This window comes from Gordionus sp. m RMFG-2023, chromosome 3 (assembly GCF_954871325.1).
Source record: "Gordionus sp. m RMFG-2023 chromosome 3, tfGorSpeb1-WG-v2, whole genome shotgun sequence".
NCBI classification, from domain to species: domain Eukaryota; kingdom Metazoa; phylum Nematomorpha; class Gordioida; order Chordodea; family Parachordodidae; genus Gordionus; species Gordionus sp. m RMFG-2023.
Window position 1 is genome coordinate 16,023,049 of NC_088777.1, and position 24,304 is coordinate 16,047,352.

At 26.1% G+C, this 24,304-nt stretch overlaps 1 protein-coding gene across 2 annotated transcripts; it reads right to left on the minus strand.

The window, feature by feature from the left end:
* Positions 1–94: 94 nt before the first annotated feature.
* LOC135926581 (ubiquinol-cytochrome-c reductase complex assembly factor 2-like) lies at positions 95–23,334 on the minus strand. Of its 2 annotated transcripts, none has more exons than XM_065462509.1 (4): positions 23,255–23,334; positions 23,155–23,202; positions 13,555–13,811; positions 95–370 (listed from the first exon to the last, which is right to left on the minus strand). In XM_065462509.1, the coding sequence occupies exons 2-4, from the start codon at positions 23,178–23,180 to the stop codon at positions 195–197; spliced, it is 459 nt and encodes a 152-aa protein (XP_065318581.1). In that variant the 5' UTR covers positions 23,181–23,202; positions 23,255–23,334; the 3' UTR covers positions 95–194. The 2 variants fall into 2 exon arrangements, with proteins under 2 accessions (XP_065318581.1, XP_065318582.1); XM_065462510.1 differs by having other exon boundaries at positions 23,152–23,202; positions 23,255–23,319.
* Between the last annotated feature and the right edge of the window lie 970 nt (positions 23,335–24,304).

The window sequence follows — 24,304 nt, forward strand, 5'->3', positions numbered from 1 at the left end:
TGAATTATAAAAATATGTAATCCTTTATATTAAAACGTAGTTAGAAAATTCCTTTAATATTAATTACGGTATTAAATGTCAAGACTAATTAATTTATTATCTCAATTTTATTCAAACTAATATAATATTAGAATAAAAAAAATATATACAGCATCATATGTTTTAAATTATATAAAATAAGTTATGGTTTATCATTACAATTTATTAGTGAGTTTAATTAATTCATTATTCCGTTTTTCGACGTTAAGTTTAAGTCCTAAAACTGTAGATAATTTTATTTTTATTCTCCTGTAGAGCGAGAGGCGTCTGTATTGCATTATATTTAACATATTGTCAGACATTATTTTGTCGCATAATTCTTTGGATAAACCTAAAATAATAAGATATATTAATATATAAATCGTGAGCAAAAATTTATCAATAAATATATATTACTATAAAATAATGGCTATCCCATATAATGTAATATCATTTCAAGCTTGGCGAAAATAAATTTGATGGGGAAAGTGTTATATGAGTTATTTATGAATATCTAGGGTGTGAAAATAAAAATCGATTTCATTAAAATAGCCAATTAAACCAAGCGATTCAGGAAAAACAAAGGACGTTATAGGCGGGTTTCCAAATCTCCCGCTTTTGGCTAATTTCCCGATTTTCTACTTTCATTTACGCCCGAGCACGCGGTCTATTAATTTACGTTTTATCCCGATTATTTACAAATAATTTTAAATGTTTTATATAGCCTAATAATTATTTTTGATTAATTAAATAAAGTTTTCTCCCTCCATTAATCTAAATTATATATAAATTACAGTTTAAAGACAAAGGTTAATATCCAAAAAAAAATCACAATATCAAAATACCTGGAATTCGATTTATTCATGGGTCAGAGAAAATAAAGAAAGTTAAATAATTTGTATAATATGTAGTACAAAATTTAATGTCAGCCATAGAGAAGTACATGATGTAAAAAAATAAGGAATCGTCAGATAACATCCAACCATGCTTCAAAAACAATAATTTATGTGAAGATAATACTGCAATAGCCGAAGCGAAATTCATCTATCAGACATAAAACATTCGCTTAGTTAATTATGTATAGGTTTCTCTATACTATACTTCCTAGTTCAAAAATAGCCAAAAGCATAAAATATAGAAGAACAAAAGCCTACACATCTTAGTGGCTTTGAAGGAAAATCATCCATTTTCTCTACTAACTGATGCATCAAATAATGGAAATACTAAAACATTCCCAATAATGCTGCGCTATAGGTTTGGCAAAATTTGTGAATTTTATTGGCCAGCCCTACGCTATTTTAAAAAAAAATCATCGGACTCAGATTAATCGAAGGTGCGTCTATGCTTGTGCACCTTGAAAAATTATAACATTTCGCTATGAAATGTAACAGCCTTTTGTGCCGAAAACGCAAGTATGATTTAGGAAAAAGGCGAAGTGTAATAACGGAATTATTAGTTGAATGAAATTATAATCATTGCTTGCCTGTTCCTTACAATTCACAATGCAGTAAGAAAGGGGCATGCTTCATTATCAATAGAAATAATTTCTATGAAATGTTATGCCGAATTCAGTAGATCCACAAACAGAACATCTGTTTTAAAAAAAAATATGGATTTTCAAGATATTGAATAGTTTGTAATTATGTGAATTAACAAGATGGCTCTCGAAAGACTTTATAAAAATTATTTATCTCTTAATTTTTTATCCCCAAAAATTTTAAATTATTTTTTGAAAATGTATAGGACTAGACTAATATATAGAGGACCTTAAACAACGTGGGTAACAAATTACAATTCGAAAATTGAATTGAATAAATTAGTTACAACTCTTAAAGCCCAAATTATCAATAACTTTTATGACTTAGTAAGACAAAATATTATAAAAAGTGTTGATCATGATAAATCGCATTTAAAATGAAGCTAATAAATACATAGAAACAATCAATTCATATTTAGAAAAAAATATTAAATGGAAAAATCTAGGTATTATGAAGCTCGATAATAATTTCAAATTCGGGGAAGTTGAATTAATAATGATCAATTTTAATATAAAGATATCGAAAATGAATTATTTTAAGAATTGATGATTGCATTAATACATTTATACAATAAGATGAAAACATATGAGTACTTTTTTCAAAAAACATTGCGCCAAATTTTTAAAAAAAATATAGAGCGGTTTATTAAAAAAATTTTATCGTAAAGAATAGTAATTTTTTATCTTTAGAGAAGCGGAATTGATAATCAAACATTTTAAGGAACATATAACAAAATCTGTAAAATATGTATTATTTTTTAAATAATATCTTAATTTTATATTTAAAAAAAATGTGATCTTACTTTATTTTGCTTTTGCCTATACGGCGTTTTTTTAAGTAAATAAATGCTATTCGTTACCTTATTCTAGAGGTAACGAGTAACGCTTTTTTTGAGTAAAACGTTACTTCTTACAAATTTTTTCTTGAAAAATATGGAAAAATTATTTTTTATTATAAAATTGTTTTTATATTTTCGTATCTAATTAATATTGAATCAATCAAGATATGTTAATTTATATTCTTATTCTCTAATATTATAATTTATTTTATAAAAAATATTATGTCAATTATACATATTTCTTCAGATGAAGATGATTTAACCTTACCTGGTCCCAATATAAAACATTTTTTACCAATAAAGAAAATTAAGGATATAAAGTCCTTTGTAAAATTGTTTTCCAACTCAAATATTTCCTCAATTGTAGGATAGACATTGGCAGTCTCAAAACTGTGCAGCCGTTTTTAAGAAAGAAATAGGAAAATACCTGATAAAACCGGTTATAAAAGGTGGAGCTCTTTTTATAACACCGTGAAATTAATAGCCTTATAAAGGAGAATGGCCAATTTGACGAAAATAAATCATAATTACAGCGATTTTCATAATTATATTGAATCTTTAGTTTAATTAAAAATATGATATGTATATATGATTTTATACGTTATGGAACCTGTTGCTACGGCTTCGATTTTTTCGAAGATATGGGATATCTCACGATAACTATTATAATATTAAAAATTAAAAAAATTGCTTTAAATAATTTCAGGTTTTGTAAGCCACTTATTAATGCAATCCTGCAAGTCATAGATAAAAGTTGAAATATTGTTTACAATTTATATTTATTTTCAATAGATTCGAACATAATCATCAATAATTCACCCATTATTTAAATTGGATTGGCTCTGAATAAAATATAGGTAAAATAAGGTGCTTAAACTTATTATTCCTTTAAAAACAAGACATACCAGATTATTTCCTGATATAGATTTTAAAAAAAATTATGAGGAACTGAATGAAGATTCTTTTAAAGATGGTCTATCAAGCTTTTTTTCAAAATATGGATTATTCTTTAATTTTTATTAAATTCCCCCAATTAAAATCTTTTATTTATTAAATATAATACAATCTTCATCCTCTGCCCCAGTTGAAATGTGTTTAGCACTGCCCCTTGTCTATCTGATCAAATTTTGAAAATTAATTGTTAAAAAGAAATAAAAATATCGTATCTTATAATATATTATTTTTGTATAATTTTATTTGTAATATATATATATAAGTAAATTTTTATATATAATATTTAATTTTTCAAGTAACGCGTTACTTTCTCAATAGCCTGTAGTGCACATTACTTTTTACACACAGTAATGAGTAATGCGTTTCTGTTTTTTGATCTAACGAGTAACGCATTTCTTTTTTGAAGTAACGTTTACAGCACTAGTATTAGATATATTCATTTAAATAAAGAAATAATCACGGAAAAAATTAATATATTTATTTTTGAATTATGGTTAATTCCTCTTTTTGTTTGATTGAATCTGGTAACCTTGGTTGTAGGCACATCGTAACTATTTAATTTTATTTTTATTCCACCCCGAATTGTAACAATATAACATCTACTTAATTTCGTAAAGATTTTCAAAACCCCCCAAAAAACCTTTAATATCAAACGAACCGTTACCTTTATGAGTGTTAGCTTTAATCTATAATTCTATTAAAAGTCCCCTAAATTATGTTTTAATGATGAAATCCATTTCCTCTATATTTCAAATTATTGAAAATAACTTGATCTTAACAGATATCTTATGAGTTTGATATAAATTTGAGATTCCCCAAAAGATTAACCCTGCTAACAATTCTACATGTAATCTCAATTAAATATTCCCATCATTATTTTGTTTTGGAAATTGTTTCAGTATTTTAAATAACAAAATTTGGATCCTAAATCAACTAATGGATATGATTATGGGAAATGTGAAAGATTTGGTAATCTATTTAATAAATAATTTTTTATATTATTCTTTTCATATTTTTCCAAGTTCTTCTACAACATAAGATAATACTAAATAAATTTACCTAGTTAAATCTCTCCTAAATCGATTCTTATATTTAATCGGTTATAAGTAGGAATGAGAACTCGAACCCTCGATATTTCGCTGAACCCTTTTTTTAAATTTAGGGTTCGGTCCAAGCTTTTTTTTAAAAAAAAATTTATTTGTTTTATAAACTTTCATTTTATTTATTTTAAATTATATGTTAAAAATAATATATAAAAAACATGTAATTTACATTTATAAAAGAGTTTCTATTCAAAACAATTATTTTTTATTCAAAAAAATATATTAATTTTAAGAAAACATTTTGATCATTTTTTCATGGAATCATTTTTGCTATATTTAAGAGTCGGCCATTTTTCGTAAAATTTTGAAATTTTACCCAGCAAAGCAGTTTTTAAAAGTTGATGATAATATGTAATAATATCTATTTTAGGATATTGTTGTTTGTGGATTATTAAATTGTAGCGTTGTTAAAATTACTAGTTACCGGTACATTTCAAAAGTAACTAGTTACATAATATTGTCAAATTCAATAGAATGAAAAATATTTTAAAACATTTACCTGCTCATCGGCTTTTTATTTATTTAAATATTTTTTATTCATTCCTAAAATTTTACATGCCTTTCGTTCATCAATAATTTACATGTATCTTGAAATATTATTAGACCTTGAGGTTCATTATAAAAATACTCTCGAATCTATTTTAAATATCAAATTCTCTTCAGTATGCAAACTGCCCTTCCACCAAAGCTAGGTGGTATAGGTATCCATTCCCCCATATCCTTAAGCATTTCAGCCTTTTTATCCTCAGTTGCTAAATTTCCATACACACTTGGATACTATCTAATCCACATCATATGGCAGCATTAGCCTCTGGAGCAAAGATTCTCAAAGCCGCTCATATGCAAATTTAAAACAAAGAGACTGGAATTTACCATTGATACAGCATTGCGTTGAATACTATCACTTCAAAGCTGTTTTCTCCCCTTAACCCCAACCCTGAGTACACAGAATGACAACTATACGACTCTTTAGCTGGATCAAATAATTCTAGCCTCAGCCATATGCCATCTTGGTTACGAATGTTTAGAAACTATACCTACTTCTAATTTAGGCTTGTTTATTAACCAACGACCTTGTGAAAAGCATATCGATAGTCTTAGACACCCCCCCCCCATACTGTCGTTTTTCAAAAGGCAAATTATCCAGGCACTATGCCATCCCGCAAATATTCCTTCTAAATTGGAACCCTCTAGCTTCAGCCCTGCTGGAATGACGCTAATACCTTGAAACCAAGGTATACCCCTCACTTAGGATTATACATGTGTAGATCGTTTTGCCAGATCTTTTTATTTCAACTCTATCAAAGCAGAAAATATAAAAACAAATAAATATAGCCACCCTAATAATCTTTTGTTTGTTCCGGTAGTCTTAGACACCTGTGGATCATTTGGACTCCTAAAATTATTCAAAACAATAGGGCAAAGGTTACGTTTAATCACAGGTTATCCAAAAAAGGCTTCTACCTACGACAAAGAATATCAATCAAAATTTGTCGATCCAAATGTATATCTATACATGGGTCATTAAGCCCCGCCGACCAAGCCTAAATACATTATTTTATTTATCTTTTTTTAATTATATATTTTTACATAGAATATAGTTATAGTAATTAAAAATAAAATTAATTACTGGAATATATTATTTAGATTTATACATATATATTTTTAAAAGTAACTAGTTTTGACAGTTACATTTCAAAAAATACAACGTTAAAGTTACTAGTTACAATTTTTAAAATATAACTAGTTAGTTATTCTTTAGCAAAAATGTAACTATTTACTTGTAACTAGTTACTTTAACGACACTATTATATTGACAGTAAGACAAAGAGAAGTACAATCATGAATATATTATAATTATGATGATAAATTATTCTTATGGCAATACTAATTAAAATAAATTTTAAAAAAAATAATGTTTCTGTTATTTAACTAATTTTAATAAGTTATTATTTTTCTGGTCTCCGAACCCTGTACATGAACCGGGTTCAGAGATTTTTCACTGAACCCGAACCCATTTTTTTAGGAGGGATTGCAACCCTGGTTATAAGCCCTATTGTCTTTCTTCCAGTAAATGTTTAAATAAGTCGTCTTATTAGGGGAGACTGGGGCTAGTCGAACATCGTTTTTTATAGATATAATAAAGAAGAATATATGAATCTATAACTATACTCTATAAAGGTATCTTATAAATACTTTTAAGAATATAATATTATTTTTAAAATTTTATTTTTTGTAAAAGTTGAAATTTTGCTCAAAAAACCGCCCTAATAGCGGAGTTAGGTAAACAACTGCAAGAGGCTTCCAATTAGTATTTTTAAGCTATAATTAATTTATATTTATTAATAATGATAGGTTAGATAATTTTATTGTTCAAAATATAATACTTCTAAATTGAATTTATATATATAATTAATTTTGGTTAATTTAATAAGCATATTGAACATAAAAGATCTATAGGAGAGATAATGATTTTTTAGCATATATCCTAAATATCAATCATAAACAGCCATGAAATTTTCTATCCAAGATTTTGGATATTTTTTTCACATTAACTGCCATAAATGACATTAAGGCTTAACAAGATCCGCTAGCTCTAAATTGGCTAATCATGAGTGAAATAATATCTAGAGAAAATAAATACTTATCTTTTTCAAATTATAAAAGAGTGTTAAATTTGAATATAATTTATATATAAATATAAATAATTATATAACTTTAATAAAAATTAAAATTCTGTCATGGAAAATCTTTTGAATTTAAAATCAAAATTTTATTTCTTATATAAAATTTTTAATAATTAATTATTTCACAAGATTTTTTGCCTATCAACTTAAACCTTCTAGTCCATTTAATTTTAAAATGAGATTAAGTGATTTGCCAATCCACTGGGTTTACCCTAGTCTTTCATACATGCTAAGTGTTGTTAAAAAGTCGAGTTCACCCGACTACGACTCAGAGTCATTAGTCGAATAAGTCGACCAACTCAAGTCTATAAACTTGAGTCGACTAGAGGACGAATAGTTCTATGAGCTTATTCGACTAGAGGACGAATAGTTCTATGAACTTGAGTCGACTTAAGGATGGAGATTTTAAATTAGTTATTATTAATTTATAAAACATTTTTTTATTTTTAACTTTAGACTTCCAACTTGAGTCGTTATACGAGTTATATACTTAAGTCGACTAGAAGACGAATAGTTGTGTCGTTTTTTCGATTCAGACTCAAACATCGGGTCGTTTTTTACGACTTCAACCCAAAGTTGTGGTTGTTTTATTCTATCCGACCCAAAATATGGGTTTTTAAAGGACGATCTAAGGTTGGGTTGCTTTTTTCACCTGACCCATTATCTAAATCATTTTTTTCGACCAAGACTTCTAGGGTTGACTCCATGAAATATAATAATAACATTAAGTAGATATTAAAATTATGGGAGGGTAGGTTATTTATAGCTTCTTTTAATTATAATCTGACTTACTATTATTAATGCACTGGCATTTGTCATCGTTATTTTTTTTAAACAGTGATTATGTACCATAAAAAGTGACAATTGTCATAATCGTTATTTTTGAATTTTTAAGGCAAATGGGTAAAAATATACATAGTAAACATGTTAAATTAAAATTTCAGTGAAGGTGTACCATAGAGAAATGACAATTGTCAAAATTATATTTGAATTTTTTTAAAGCAAATGGGTAAAAATAGATATTGTAAACATGTTAAATTAAAATTTCAGCGAATATGTATCATAGAAAGGTGACAATTGATTTTAAAAAGTGCGAGTGGACCGGTTAAAAAATTTAAATGAGGCATTTTGATGAAATAAATAGTAAAGGTTTCTGAAAATGCCTTGGAAAAACTGGCACAATTCGCAAATATATTGAGCGTTAAATTACATAATGAATTGTGTTCATTTATCACTATATTCAAAGATTTAATAGCAGAATTAAATGAAATGGACGATGATATCATATGTACAAGTGAGGAGTTAAATGAAGAAGATGAAATATTACAATATGATTTGATAATAAATGTAATAGGTGTTTAATAGGCGTGTATGAAATCATTAAAAGTTACAATATGCAACAAAAATGCATACATTAATTTATTTTTAAAATATGAATACATTTTAATTTTGTCATTTGCGGAGGTTAATTGCAAGAGAACATTTAGTAAATTAAAAAATAGGCAGAGCTAATATAGACCAAGAAATTAGACGCGTTTTCAATTATGTCAGTTGAACGAGAAGTATTAACGCAGACTAGAAGATATTCTTGTATGATGATATTAAAAATGCGGCAAGTAAAATGCAGATAAAATGTGGAATGTATAAAAACTATCTGAGCATATTCCGCAATTATGTATCTGCCATGTTAGATCCGAAAACTAAGATGAAATATATGCCTCATTTTGTAGCAAGGCAGGATTATAATGAAAAATTCAATTTATTATATAAAACCTACGGGTGGCCACACAAAGCAAATGTGTATGACTTCTCTCTAGATGATTTGGAAACACAGCCTTATTCGGTCTGTATGCATCACGAATTGAGAAAGTAATTATAAATATTTAGTTATTAATTTATAATTTTAGAGAAGTTTGTGAATTTCCAGATCTCACAAGAGATGAAATTATAGAATATGTCAAAGAACCGGTTGCACCAGCGTCAACTAATATACTTGATTGGTGGGCGAAAACAGCGATTTTTACCCAACCTGATAGCTATTACCTTGCTCAACAAACGTCCAGCGTTCCAAGCGAAAGAGCATTCAGCAAAGCCGTTGATTTTTTGACCAAAAAGCGAAACAGGATGTCACCGACAACACTTAAACATTGTATGTGTTTAAATAATTGGGATGTTTCAATATGAAATCATTATATATATACATTTGTATCTTATTGATTCTATTATAAATCTTGTTATTTGTATTATATATCAATAAATATTTAAAATATAAATAAATATTGTGTAATTTATATATTATTTTGAAGATATTTAGTAATAATTTATTTAATATAAGATTATAAGCCTCTTTTTATTAGATTTTATCTAAGGTTTCACAAATTTAAAATCAAAGATCAAAAACATTTTAATTTATGTTAATAAATAATTTTTATGTAAAGTTAAAATGAAGTTTAACAGTGAATGTATTTTAAAATTACCTCAGCTTAAAAAATTCTCAAATATCAAAAATTATGTCTCGCGTAATTTTTACGAGAATATTAAATATAGAATTATCAATCACATAAATAAGACATTTGAATAACTAAAAAATCTACGCGAATGAATTTTTTATTAATAATTAAATTTTTATAAATAAAACAATAAAATATGTTACTTTTTTTTATTATAACTAAATAAAAATATCAAATAAAAAGTACAAATCTTATTTATTTTAAAAGTACCATAAAAACAAATAATATATTATTAAAAAGTAGTGCTGTGAAGTAACGTCAAAAAAGTAACGTCGTTACTAACGACGTTACTTTTTGAAGAATAGGAACGCCATTCGTTACCTTCATCTAAAGGTAACGAGTAACGGTAACGCGTTTCTTTTTTTGAGTAACGGTAATGCAAAACGTTACTTTTATTTATTTTTTAAATCTTAATATTAATAATTTAAGCCGACTTATAATTCATATCAACTACTTCACATTTTTTTTTAAATTCTCGTTGTTAAATTATCAGTCGAAATTAATATTCAATCAAAATTCAAAGTAAATATAATGATATTATTAATTAATTTATAATTTATTTTAAAAGAATATTATGTCCATAATACTTACTTCTCAGATGAAGAAGATTTAACCCTTCCCTGGCCTCAATTTGAATTATATTTTAAACCAATTAAGAAAATTAATGGCACCAAGTCTACACTTTGTAAATATAAATTATGTCCTAACGCAAATATTTTAACGTCAATGTCAAGTACAAACTTAAAAAAACATTTGCAGGTATAGAATGAAATATATAATTATTTTAAACATATAAAAACTTAATCATGAAATGATTTTAAAAAAATTTATTTAAATTTCATTATAGATTTTATTATTAAAATACTATATATATAGCATCTTATTATTTAACCATGTATTTATTTTAATGATAGTACACAATAAAACAAATTTGAAATGTATAAATTTTATACAGATTATTATATTAAAAATTTATTATACATAAATATTTTTTAAAAAATAAGATTACAATAAAATTTAAGTATTCTTGTTACTCTTAATGGTATTTAAAAAAATATATATAATTTAACAATTATATTTATAACTAATATAAATGAGTATATTATCAAAATATAAATAACTTTTTTTGCAAATGCAATACCTTTATAAAAAACATATAAATATTATGACTAAGAATTTATTATAATTAAGTTTTGCATATAAAAATTTTAATACTAAAAGAACATATTATAATCATATTGTAATTTTATTATAATGCTAGAAATTATTTAAAAGCCCTCAAGTAAAAAAAATTATATAATATATTTATTAAAAATTTATTAGAGTATATGAACAAGGAGAGGAATCGGATGATGAAATAGTTCTACTGCCTTTATTTGATCTATTTGAAGATCAAAATATTATTGATAGTATTGTATACTTACCTAAGCATCCTTCCTGTTCAGCACACACTTTAAATCTTATGTATTGACACTGAAAAGGCACTCAACGATGTCCATGCTTTTGTGGAATAAACATGAGCAATCTTCTAACTGTGCAGCCATTTTTAAGGAGAATATGGGAAGATATTTGATTAAACCTGTTATAACTAGGTGGAATTCTTTTTATAACTCTGTAAATTTAATAAATAGTCTTATTAAGGTGAATTATCAAAAATTTGATGAATCTTGCGACAAATCTGGATTACAGAGATTTTTAGATAACAACAAGTCGTTCATAGATAAATATTGTATAGTTAGTGTTAACTAAAATATGATATGTATATATATGATTTTATAGGTCATGGACCCGATAGCTACGGCTCTTTCAATTTTAGAGAGCGAAGAAAATAAGCATTTGGGATATCTCACTCCCATTATAACCATTATAATATCAAAACTTAAAAAATTGGCTTAATTTTAAGTTTTGTAAGCCGCTTATTGATTCAATCCTGGAAGCCATAGATATTGCTTATAATTTATATTTTGACTATCATATTTTCAATAGATTCAAACATATCTATGATGATGATTATATACTATCGGGAATAATTCACTCACTATTTAAATTGGATTGGCCCTGGATAAAATTAGAGGTCAATAAAGGAAGAATGCTGGAACTTATTTCCTATTTGAGAAAAGATATTGATAAAGAAAGAACAGGATTGATTTCTTTATACAACAACACACTAGAATATTTTCAGATAATGATAAAAAAAAATTTTGATGAGGAAATGAATGAAGATCTCTGTGAAGATGATCTTTCAAGCTTTTTTCAAATTAAAGATATTTCCTTAAATATTTTTAATAAATTCCCCGAATTGAAATTTTTGTTTATTAAATATAACACCATACTCCCATCCTCTGCGCCAATTGAACGTGTGTTTAGCACGGCGAAAGTTGTGTTGAGTACTAAGAGCTCATGTTTATCTGAACAAAATTTTGAAAATCAATTGTTGTTAAAAATAAATAAAAAATTGTTACATAAAAATGTTATCTTATAATATATTATTTTTATATAATTTTATTCATATTATAATTATATATGAAAATTTTATTATAAAAAGATCTTATCTTATATGTTCTTTTTGTATAGTTTTATTTTATTATATATTGTAGGAAAAAAATAAATATTTTTTTGCATTATATATAACATTTAATTTTTTTAAGTAAAGAGCAGCCCGTTACTTTTTTGAAAAGTCGGTAACGCGCGTTCCTTTTGTAAAATAGTAACGAGTAACGGTAACGCTTTCCATTTTTCAGATGTAACGAGTAACGGTAACGCGTTTCTTTTTTGTAGTAACGTTTACAACACTATTAAAAAGAGGAAAAAGGGAGTGTTTCGAAGAAACAAAAAATAAATTCAAATTATATTAATTATTGAAAAATAATTTTCAGGCCTGGATAGGAATATAAAATTAGTGAGTCAGCTAAATTATTTTCGTGGGATAAAAAATTATCCCGATAAAAAAAGGTCTAAAATAAAACCAATGTTTGTCTTGACATAATAGAGCTATGGTTCTTCTAAAAAAAAGTCGGCAATATACATTACAGTATGAATAGGTTTTAAGTAGTAACACTCCTCCCCCCCTTCGCGATTTTTATAATAAACATCTTGTTGGTATAAAGTGTATCGCTATATTATATTAAATTGTTATAATGTTTGTTCACAATTCTGATAAAAGCTTTAAAAAAATATATTTCAAATTCTAGACTAAATTTTAATCACGATCTTCCCCATTCCCAATAATTTATTCGTTCTCTAGTCGACATAAGTATATAACTCGTGTTCACGACTCAAGTTGGAAGTCTAAAGTAAAAAATAAAAAAAACAACAAATGTTTTATTAATTAATAATAAAATTTCAAATCTTCGTCCTCTAGTCGACTCATGTATATTATATTTCGTATAACGACTCAAGTTGGAAGTCTAAAGTTAAAAATAAAAAAACAAATGTTTTATTAATAATAACTAATTTAAAATCTTCGTCCTTTAATATTCAAGTTCATAGAACTATTCGTCCTCTAGTCGACTCCAGTTTTCGGCTATCGGCTATACTTCGTGGATTAACAACACTACATGCTATTAAGACATACAAAAAAAGTAGATGGTACTTTCCATAATTTTTTCCTAGCGTGATGGGTTTTTTGAGAGAACCAAGCTTAGCTCTGTTGAAATCGCAACTTATATAACCATTTAACATCATAACAAAATTTTTAACGCAATTTTTTATGGGCTGACCCTAAGACGCGATAAAATAACAAATAAAGATGGGCTGACCCTAAGACGCAATAAAATGACAAATATCTCACATGACAGTTTCCATTGAAGATTTTAAAAACGTGAATTTTTTTACTTTACCTCTCATCTTCTCTCAAAACAAATTTAATTTAAAAAAATATTATATAAAAGAAAGAAAATAGAATACCTGTTGATCCAATCAAGCTTTTATTTCGGGGATACAATTTTAAATATTTGTCGTCAGCAATATCTGACAAATTTTTGAAAATGTTATCACATAATTTTTGATTCGAAATGTGGTTGTATTGCCCTTGTTTGTAAGCTTCTTTAATTTTCTGTCTTATGTAAGCACCCAAATCTCGATTAGTTTCTGATTTAGAGATATCTAAGGGCCATTTTTGCATCAACTTACTAAAATCTCGATATCTGTAAGACATATAGTTCCTATAAAAGAATTAAAATTAATTCACTTTTAAATCTAAATTTATCCAAAAAAAAAATTATAGAATATATTATTTTCTATTTTTATAAAAATCAGAGCTATTAAAAAAATCTTTAATGATTTTGGCTTTGAGCAAAAAAATATTTTAAGATCACAAAATTGAAGATTTATTTAAAGATCAAAATGTTTTTAAAATCACGAATTAGGTAAAATATCAAAAATTGTTGATGAATTTTTAAAATTTTTTCATTTTGAATAGCATTTCAAATTCTGGGTAAAATTAATAAATTTTAATAATCTTGATTTATGAATTTGATTTTATGGACATTAATATAATTTTCTTTTATAAATAAATTTAGTGGTGATGAGGCTCGGAATAAAAATTTTGATTATTTATTATATAAATTAGAATTTTATGTATTAACATATAGAAAATAAACGTAACTGAGTTTTGTACCAGTTTTAAGGATAATTGACAAAAGTTAGGATGTAATTCTAGTTAAATTTGAGACTTTTATAGTAATTTTCAGGCGCGTACGCAGCTGGGGAGGGGGACAAATCCCCCCCCCCAACCAAAAAATGCAGATGCCGGATTATATTTTTCAAAAATATTATTGTTAATATTAATTTATATATTTGTTAATATTTATTCCTATCTCATATATATATATTAAATTACATTTATTTTTCACATTCATCTACTTTATTTTACCAATTAATTTCGATTTTAAGATTTCCTTGGCGTAATATTATCTATTATTTTCAAATTTTAGTGGCGTAATTTTTATCTAAATTTCTAGTCAAATAATAATTATCCCTGAAACTCTTTGTCCAACAGGGAGAAAGAAATTGCAAGCTTGTCCAACGAGATCTAGTCTCCGCCATCAAGCAGTAACAGCTTTTATGGAGTTAGAAGAGCCGATTATTAATGCTATTACTAAAATATCACAATGTCTTGAAAGAAATATTTCCTCAGAAGCAAGAAAATTATTGGATTCAATATTTATTCCAAATTTTTTTTCTCATTAGAATGCAGTGGCGTAGTTACGGGGGTGGTTTTAGGGTTTGGACCCCTCCCAGAGCAAATTTTTTTTAGATTATAGGTTCAAAAGACTTAAAAGTGACTTTGTATCAAATAAATACCATTAATATTTATATTTTTCTGGTTTTGATGTTTGTGAAAGGATATTATATTACTATTGAATTTATTCTGGGTAGTATTATTATAAAGTCATTGAGAATAATCTACTAAATTATAATAACATTATTCATGCATTTAAAAATATTTTTATATATTGTCGAAGATGTGGTTATGATTTTTAAGTCTGTTTTATTATTTGTCAAATCATAGGATTAAAAATAAATTTGTAATTTTGATGAATCATCGCTATATAAATTAATATTGTATTTGGATGAGTCATCATTGTTTTAGAAATTAATTTATTTTATTTTATTATTAATAAATATATATTTATTTTTGTGAATCTATAAAAGACAAAAAAAAGGGAAAATTATCATAATTGGAATTTATTTTTATATATTTTTGGAATTTTATATTTGGAATTTTGGATTGTAAATTATATTTTTTTTTGACGCGTCTTTAAAAGTGGAAATAAATTAAATATATTTTAATTGAAGAATAATAAAGAGTTACCGCATTAAAGAATCTAATTTATTGGGATATAAAATATTTGGGTGTATAAACATAAAAATAAATTTGTAATTTGATGAATCATCGCTATATAAATTAATATTGTATTTGGATGAGTCATCATTGTTTTAGAAATTATTTTATTTTATTATTAATAAATATATATTTATTTTTGTGAATCTATAAAAGACAAAAAAAAAGGGAAAATTATCATAATTGGAATTTATTTTTATATTTTTTTTGGAATTTTATATTTGGAATTTTGGATTGTAAATTATATTTTTTTTTAACGCGTCTTTAAAAGTGGAAATAAGCGGTAACTCTTTATTATTCTTCAATTAAAATATATTTAATTTATTTCCACTTTTAAAGACGCGTCAAAAAAAAATATAATTTACAATCCAAGATTCCAAATATAAAATTCCAAAAAAAATATAAAAATAAATTCCAATTATGATAATTTTCCCTTTTTTTTTTGTCTTTTATAGATTCACAAAAATAAATATATATTTAAATAAAATAAAATAAATTAATTTCTAAAACAATGATGACTCATCCAAATACAATATTAATTTATATAGCGATGATTCATCAAAATTACAAATTTATTTTTAATCCTATGATTTGACAAATAATAAAACAGAATAATTTGATCATTATTAAAAATCTTACCCTTCTTGACACGCCCCCTTTTATAATGAGCCCAAGTCCCTCTCATCGCTCTCTCCTAGAATCCCCTCCAGTTCCTTATCCGTTATGAGGAAATTCAATATATCACCCACCTCTCTGCTGAATATTCCATCCAGGTCCCGGTCTACTCCCTGCGCCTCTTCCGTCCTTGAGTTTATAGGATAGGCATCCACCAACTGATTTCCCCCCGAGGTTTCTTCCGAAATGTCCACACGGGCCATTGCATCTCGCCCAGAGATAGCGGAATTGGGTCTGCTAGCTCTCCCTCCGTTTGTCGTAGGATATCTGCCCTCTGGCCCACAATCTCGGCTACCGGTCGCATCTCCGCCGCGGCTACCAATCTGATAGGAGATGATACCCGGTACTCCGTTTCTTCATTTCCGTTTCGACTATCCAGTGGGCACCTACTCCGTACATGGCCCCTTTGTTGACATCTGAAGCATCTCCGTGGATCCTCCAATGGCTGTACCCGGGAAGATGTTCTTCTTGCCGTCCTGGGTTCAAAATTAGTTCGAGGCCGAATTATTAGCTGGATCACTGTATCCCCAATATACCATATTTTATTTATCGCCATTTTTAAGAATTCGGATATTTGTATCAGTTTTTCTCCACCAATAAAATTTCCAGTAATTACGAGATAAATTACGAAAATAAAAAGAAATATTATTTTATTTTCTTTCAAACTAATTCTAAAGTGAATACTCGCAAACAAATATTTTTTTAATTACTTCTCCCATATATACCCACGATTATTAAGTCATTCCCCCTTTTTTTAAACTTGGCACTGACATTCCCGAATTTCGAACATTTTTCCCAAATCTTTGACACATTCTAAATAAATTTATGATCTTGGCCTTCACCATCATTCTTTTTTTTCTTTACTTGGCAATGACATTTTCAAATCTCAAACATTTTCCTCCAATCTTTAACACATTACCGATAATTTAATAATTTATGATCTCGGCCTATAATTACTTCATAACAAAAATTCTTTTTAATTGATCGATTTTGCCAACTATTCCGTTGTCTTTAATTTTTAAATCTTTCATTCCTTTCTAAAAGGGGGCGTGTCAAGAAGGGTAAGATTTTTATTAATGATCATTCTGTTTTATTATTTGTCAAATCATAGGATTAAAAATAAATTTGTAATTTTGATGAATCATCGCTATATAAATTAATATTGTATTTGGATGAGTCATCATTGTTTTAGAAATAAATTTATTTTATTTTATTATTAATAAATATATATTTATTTTTGTGAATCTATAAAAGATAAAAAATAAAGGGAAAATTATCATAATTGGAATTTATTTTTATATTTTTTTTGGAATTTTGGATTGTAAATTATATTTTTTTTTGACGCGTCTTTAAAAGTGGAAATAAATTAAATATATTTTAATTGAAGAATAATAAAGAGTTACCGCATTAAAGAATCTAATTTATTGGGATATAAAATATTTGGGTGTATAAACATAAAAGTTCCTAGCTACGCCACTGTTAGAATGTATTATTTAATTATACAACTATTTTATATAATACTTTTCAAAAACATGATATTGACTTAATTAAGAAGATGAGAATAGCGCAGAGCTTTTTATTAGAACTCAAGGAAATTAGAGCTAATGTTGATTCATATTTTATATGTTATTGTTGAGTCAAGAGCAGAGCTATACGTGTTTAATATTTGTCCCCTCGACTTGCAGCAAGCAAGCTCATCGTCAAAACATTAATATAGGATCAGTAGAAGAGTATTATAAAACAAATGTCCCCTCTCTTAGATACATTTATAACCCAAATAAATGAATGGTTTTTAATTCATCATGCAGCACTTACCAATATGCAAATATTACTTCCTCAAAAGCCTTCCCAACCTTTTCCCATGGTGATAGAAAAAAAAAATATTTGTTAAATTATCATGAAGATGATAAAGTATCTTATGATGCCTTATTAGCTGAATAACTATGGTTGATACAGTCCCAAAAAATGCTTTGCATTATTTCAAACACATTTTAGATAATATTCCCAATATATTAAAATGGTTATATATATATTAACAAGAATAACAAAGCCCTGTAGAGGTACCAGTTGCAGGGCACGGCCCAGATATTTTTTTCACATTTTTTTGGCCCGGCTAGGTTTTTTTTTTTAAATTTCAGGCCCGGTCCGGCTTTTTTGAAAATAAAATTTTCAGGCCAGCCCGAATTTTTTAAAAATAAATTTTATTTATTTTTGATTTTTATAGCTAATAATGGCGATTTCAAATATTTGGTTTTAAAATATACAGCCCGGCCCGGATATTTTTTTCAAAAAAATTTTCAGGCCCAGCCCGGGTGTTTTTTTTTAAAAAAATATTCGGGTCCGGCCCGGATATATTTTTAAAAATTAACGGTCCGGCCTGGGGGCTGAGCCTGCAAGTCTTTGAAAAACATACCTATGAAGTACAACTTCTGAAAGTAGATTGTATGGTTTGGATCTTTTGAATATTCATAGGCATTTAACGCCAAGCATGGGTGAGATAATTGAAAAATTAGCTCAAAACATACAAAATACAATTATTCCTAAGAAACATTTTGCGTGTTAATTTATATTTCCAACATTTAAATTTTTTATACTTTATATATAAATTTTAAAGGCTAAAAATATTCAAATTTCAATTTTAGGTCATTTAAGTGATTCATAAGGTCCTTATATTTTATAATTCACATTTATTTTATAGCTTTTAATGCCGGTTTATATATATAATTTTTTTATAATTCACATTAATTTAAAATTGAGTACTAGAAAAGTTATTAGTCCTAATAAATTTAGGCTTAATATTTTTAAATAACTATAATATTTCATAAAAAATTTTATTATCCCCCCCCATACCAAATTCCTGGTAGGCGCCTGGTAATTTTTTTTTAATATATTAACCGTCAGTATTAAGTCTACATCTATATACATAGTCAGTATGGAACGTCATATTTACTAAAAGAGAAGCAATTTGATTTTTTTTATTAGTCAAATCATTTAATTTTTAAAAATAACTTATTTTTAAATTAAAAATAGGACCTAATATTCTGACTTGTTCTATTTCTATGGAAAGATTTATAATAAGAAGATTCCCATTATGCATTTGCAGTTTTCGAAGTTAATTTCTCATCTCTTGAGTACAACTTTTAATAATGTTTTTAATTTCGTAAAAAATTTAAAATGTGTTTCATTTAATCCAAAAAAATATTTGAAATTTTGAGTTAAAATTCATATTATGCTGACCTTAAGATATAATGGTGGCTCCAATTTTTATGTACAAAAAAAAATATTTCTAGCTTTTTTATAACCAATGATCAATTTATCACTTGTACTATATGGTACTTTAACCATTACTACACATTAGAGGTTTGCAATAGGAGGTTTAGCCTGTTCTTCCATTTTCTGGGTGGGCTTTTTACAAGTTTTTAAACATTAGGCGGGTAACAGGCAGGCTAAAAAATATTTTTAAAATAATGGAAAGGTTAGTTAATATTTTCAGGTGAAGCATAACAGACCACTATTTATTAAAAATTATTATTTTTATTATACAATATTGCATTTCTATAAGTTGAATTTAAAATAAAGCAGCCATTAAAATTTTTTTTATAAACATTGGGATGATTAAACAAAATTTTTTGATAAATGGGTGTACGGGTGTATAAATTAAAAAAAACCATAGGTGAATGGGTGAGTGGATTAAATCTTTTTTAAAATATTGGCTTAATATTTTTCTGGATAAAATACTGAATTCGTTTTTAAAAATCCAAATGGAGCGATTTTGCATCATTAAATGAATTTATTAAATAAACCGTTTTTCAGGTCACAAATTATCTTTAACTTTATGGAGTCTCAGCAGAAGATCCAAACTAAAGTTACTTTGTTTCATGATTTAAATTTTGTATGAGATAATGAATAAGAATGAATAAGTTTATATTATTTCAAGAGAATATTTGCTCATGTGGAAGATCATACCTGCTATAAATTCCTATAATTTTTTAGCATTGGACTAATAAACTACCAATTTTTTTCATTTAATTTGCAAATGCAATTAAAAAAAATAATTATGAAGGAATTTTATCTACAGATGAGTGATGAATAAAATCTGCTAAATTGAGGCATGAGCAGGGTCATCATGTCTCCCCCTATCAGCGGGAGGCTTTAGTTTACAAGCAGACCACAAATTTTAAATGTCTCCCGCACAAATTTTTTTCTTCCCAATTTAACGTTTTTCATATATAAATAATAATTATGAGAAACAGTAGTTGATTATTTTTATATTTTTAAAATAAATTTTAAATATTTATTCAATACACTTGTCTAGTTTTTTAATTTTCTTTCTATCCTTATCTTAATCATATGTTTTATTTTGATCCAATAATAACATCATTCATTCATATTTTATCATTTTCATAATGTGTATAATATTATAGGACCAGACACTTAATTATCACGTATCCCAGTTAAATATAAAATTAAGGTAATATTGTACTTATTTCATTGATAATTATTTTATTTATTATAGTTCGATCACATTATTATTATAATCAGTGCAGGGGAGTGTATATGCACATATTGCAATACAAAATTATGCTCTAAAAATAAAAAATAATACAGATGCAACTACAGTTGTGTAAATGGTATTCACTTATCATGATGTTCAACATTCACAGAGTTACTTATCATCTCAATATGAGTCGAATCTGTTCCCCGTAATATTTAACGACTCCAAGATAAATGAAAACTTTACTTGTGGTAAAACAAAAACGAACAAGGCTATCACCAATGTAGGACCTGAATCCAGGAGGTCAATTTTTGACGATTTGAAAGGTGGACATCCATATGCAATTCTAACAGATGCATCTAATATGGGAAATATTAAAACATTTCCCTTGATCCTCTGTTATTTTAACAAAAATAAGGACGTTTTGATAAAACTATATTTTTTCACTCAAATAGAGAAAAATCCAAAGACATAGCTAACCTTATAATGGTAAATATAGCAGATTTGCAGTTATCAATGAGTTGCAAGCCAGCTTTCTGTGGAATTTTGACAAAACCCAGAGTATATTTACAGTATTGAGGTGGAACAATGTTGATTTAACACTAATTGGCTGTATATTCCATATACTATATAATTTTTGCAACAAGACAATAAATGTATTATCTGTGGATGTCGAAATAATTGTAATGAAATTTTTTAACAAATTTAGCTCTTCAACTAAAAGAGTTAATGAATTAAAAGAGTTGGTGGAGTGATCTGACTTGGAATGGTGTGAGTTGTTGCAACATGTCCCTATCAAGTGTATAACATTAATACCCTACCCGCTATCAATAAAATTTTAAAAATTTACAAACCTTTTAAAAAAAATTTCTTAAATAAAGATAATAAAAGCTGTCCTAATATTTAAAAAAAAAAATCAAGAATGAAATGGCAGAGGCATATTTAGGAATGATTTCACATGTAGGAAATCTACTACATACTCTTAATATGCAGTTGTGATCAGAAGAATCTTATTTAATAAAGATTGATAAAATTATGCTACAGCTGTCATCTTTACAGTTAAAAATTGACAATAAATTTTATAGCGATACTGGTAAAAATATCATTAAAATGTTCAAATATTACTCTAATTAATATATTTTTAAATGGAGAAAATATTTATATTAAGATAATTTTAGAATATTTGCAATCAAAATTTGATTTCAATAACTCGATTTACAAATGTATAGATATTATGACCTTGGAACAGAGACCATAAATATGGTTTTTGTAATATAATAAATATATTAATTCAAATTATTTCTTTTATATATAATATAAATAGAGTAACTCCACTACAAAGAAGTTATTTTGAAAAATATTACCTATTTTGAAATTATAAAACGATACTGACTTTGTTAATATTTATATAAAGTAATTATAAGAATTAATAGGAGGATAACTAAGCTAATTCATAATCCTGGCCAAAAGTTCATAAAAAATTTTTTTATATCAATTTTTATATTTCTACAGCAATTTCATATTTATACTGCAATTTCATATTTCACCTACAAAATACCAAATTTCTCTTGCGATTTGAAAATTTTGACCTAGAAACCCTCTAAGCATGAGTATATTAATTCATACTAATTTTACTAACTTATAAATATGTGTTCTAAAGCATTTTTCAATTTAAATTTTAAAAAATTCCCTACTTAAATTAAATTTGATTCAAATAAACTATTATTATCAGTCCTTTATTTTTATCAAAATTAGACTTTTATCAATTTACATAGTTTTATATTATAAGTCCATACCATACGTTCAATATTTAATAAATTTCCTAACTCATTAATTGATTGTATTTAAACAATCATAATTATTAACTATTAATTCAATTTTATCCCTTAATTCTTTAGAAATTATTACATGTCTATATATGGAATTTTTTTATTACTCCTTCACCCAGCAAATCCCATCAACTTTAATGATTCTGCATCCCATATTAAAAATAATATTCTTATTTTTGTTTATGAGAATTATTTAGCCTAACAGATGCATCTAATCAACGTGGATAAAACTTATCTGGCTTTTCCAATTGTAAAATATTTTGATGCATATTCCATATCCTCAAATTTGAACTTTTTTTTGTAATTTTAGTAAATTTTAATAATTCATTAAGTCAAACTTTTTGTCAGCACATAAAAATAATTTAAATGAAGGGGTGTATCAGAGTCAGGCCCTTTATCCTACCTAGTTTAGATGGTTAAATAAAATAAAAACATTTATACTGAATATAAATCTAACTATCCATCTTATATAGACTAATTTTGCCCACATAAGTTTATAAAAATTTATTTTTATAGAACTACTACAAAAATTTAGAAGATTGTAAACTGTAAGAATAAAATATTATATATTAACTTTCAAAAAGTATATAATTTAATTAAATAAAATTATCATAATTTTTATTTGAGCAGCTTGATTAAATGATAATATAATAATTTACTACTTGTTTAGAATTTGTTTAATTGGCATAAGAGTAGCCTAATATACATATCTAAGTATAAAAATCATATAGACAAACACTAAATAAATTTATAAATATAAACTTTTTAGAGCAATATATAAGATTATTTTTTATAAAATTCCAAACACATGTTTACGGATAAGTGCACGCTCCTATATTATTATTCTTAATATTTATATATAGTAGCGTCACCCGGGGGGGGGGGGGGCTAGTGTACTGGTTCGGTTAAATTATATAAAAAAGTTACGATAATATAAAGGGCATATAAGATAAAAGAAAAAAAGAGGTCATTTTAAAAATGTTAATTAAAAAAGGCATTTTAAAAATCTGATAAGTAATTTTTTAAAAAAAATATTTATTTGAAGAACATAACATACACTTATAATTAAAATGAATATTTACAATAATTAATAAGACATTTAATGAGTTAATTATAATAATCAGGTATTTTAATATTAGTATTAGCTCATTCTTAGCATAGAATGAGAAGGGAGATTAGTATTTTTAATGGGAGTTGAAATACTAATTTAATAAAGTGTATTTAAAATACATTCATTATAAGATAATCAAATTTTATAAATAATTTATCACTAGACCTTTGCCGTTTCGGCGTACTTAACATTGTACCAAAACTAAATAATCTTTCCTATGGCGCTGATGAAGGTATTGCAGTATTAATATATGTATAAAAAACTTCCTTAGTGAAAGGATTATAATTAAGCACTTTATTATATATTTCAACTTTCTTTAATATAATTTAAAACCTCCATCTTATTGTTATTTGTATCAATGAACTCAGCACCATTTGTTTCACCACACCAAAAGAAAAATAATCATTATTTTCTTTATTGGATGTTAATCTATTGGTTTTTTGTTTGAACTTAATTATATACCCTAGCACTACATTTATGCAGGGTGTCGCTAGCCTTTACAATCTCAGGGGGCTCAACTAAAAAAAAATTTATTCATTCAGCCCGCTTTTGCACTGCCTTCGGCTGGTTTTATATTAATATATATACTTATTTAATAATTTGTAACTCTAGACAATTATTCTGAATTTCATATTTTGTCTTTTATAATATTTTGCATATAAAATAAACTAGCATATAAATAATCAAATCAGTACTAGATA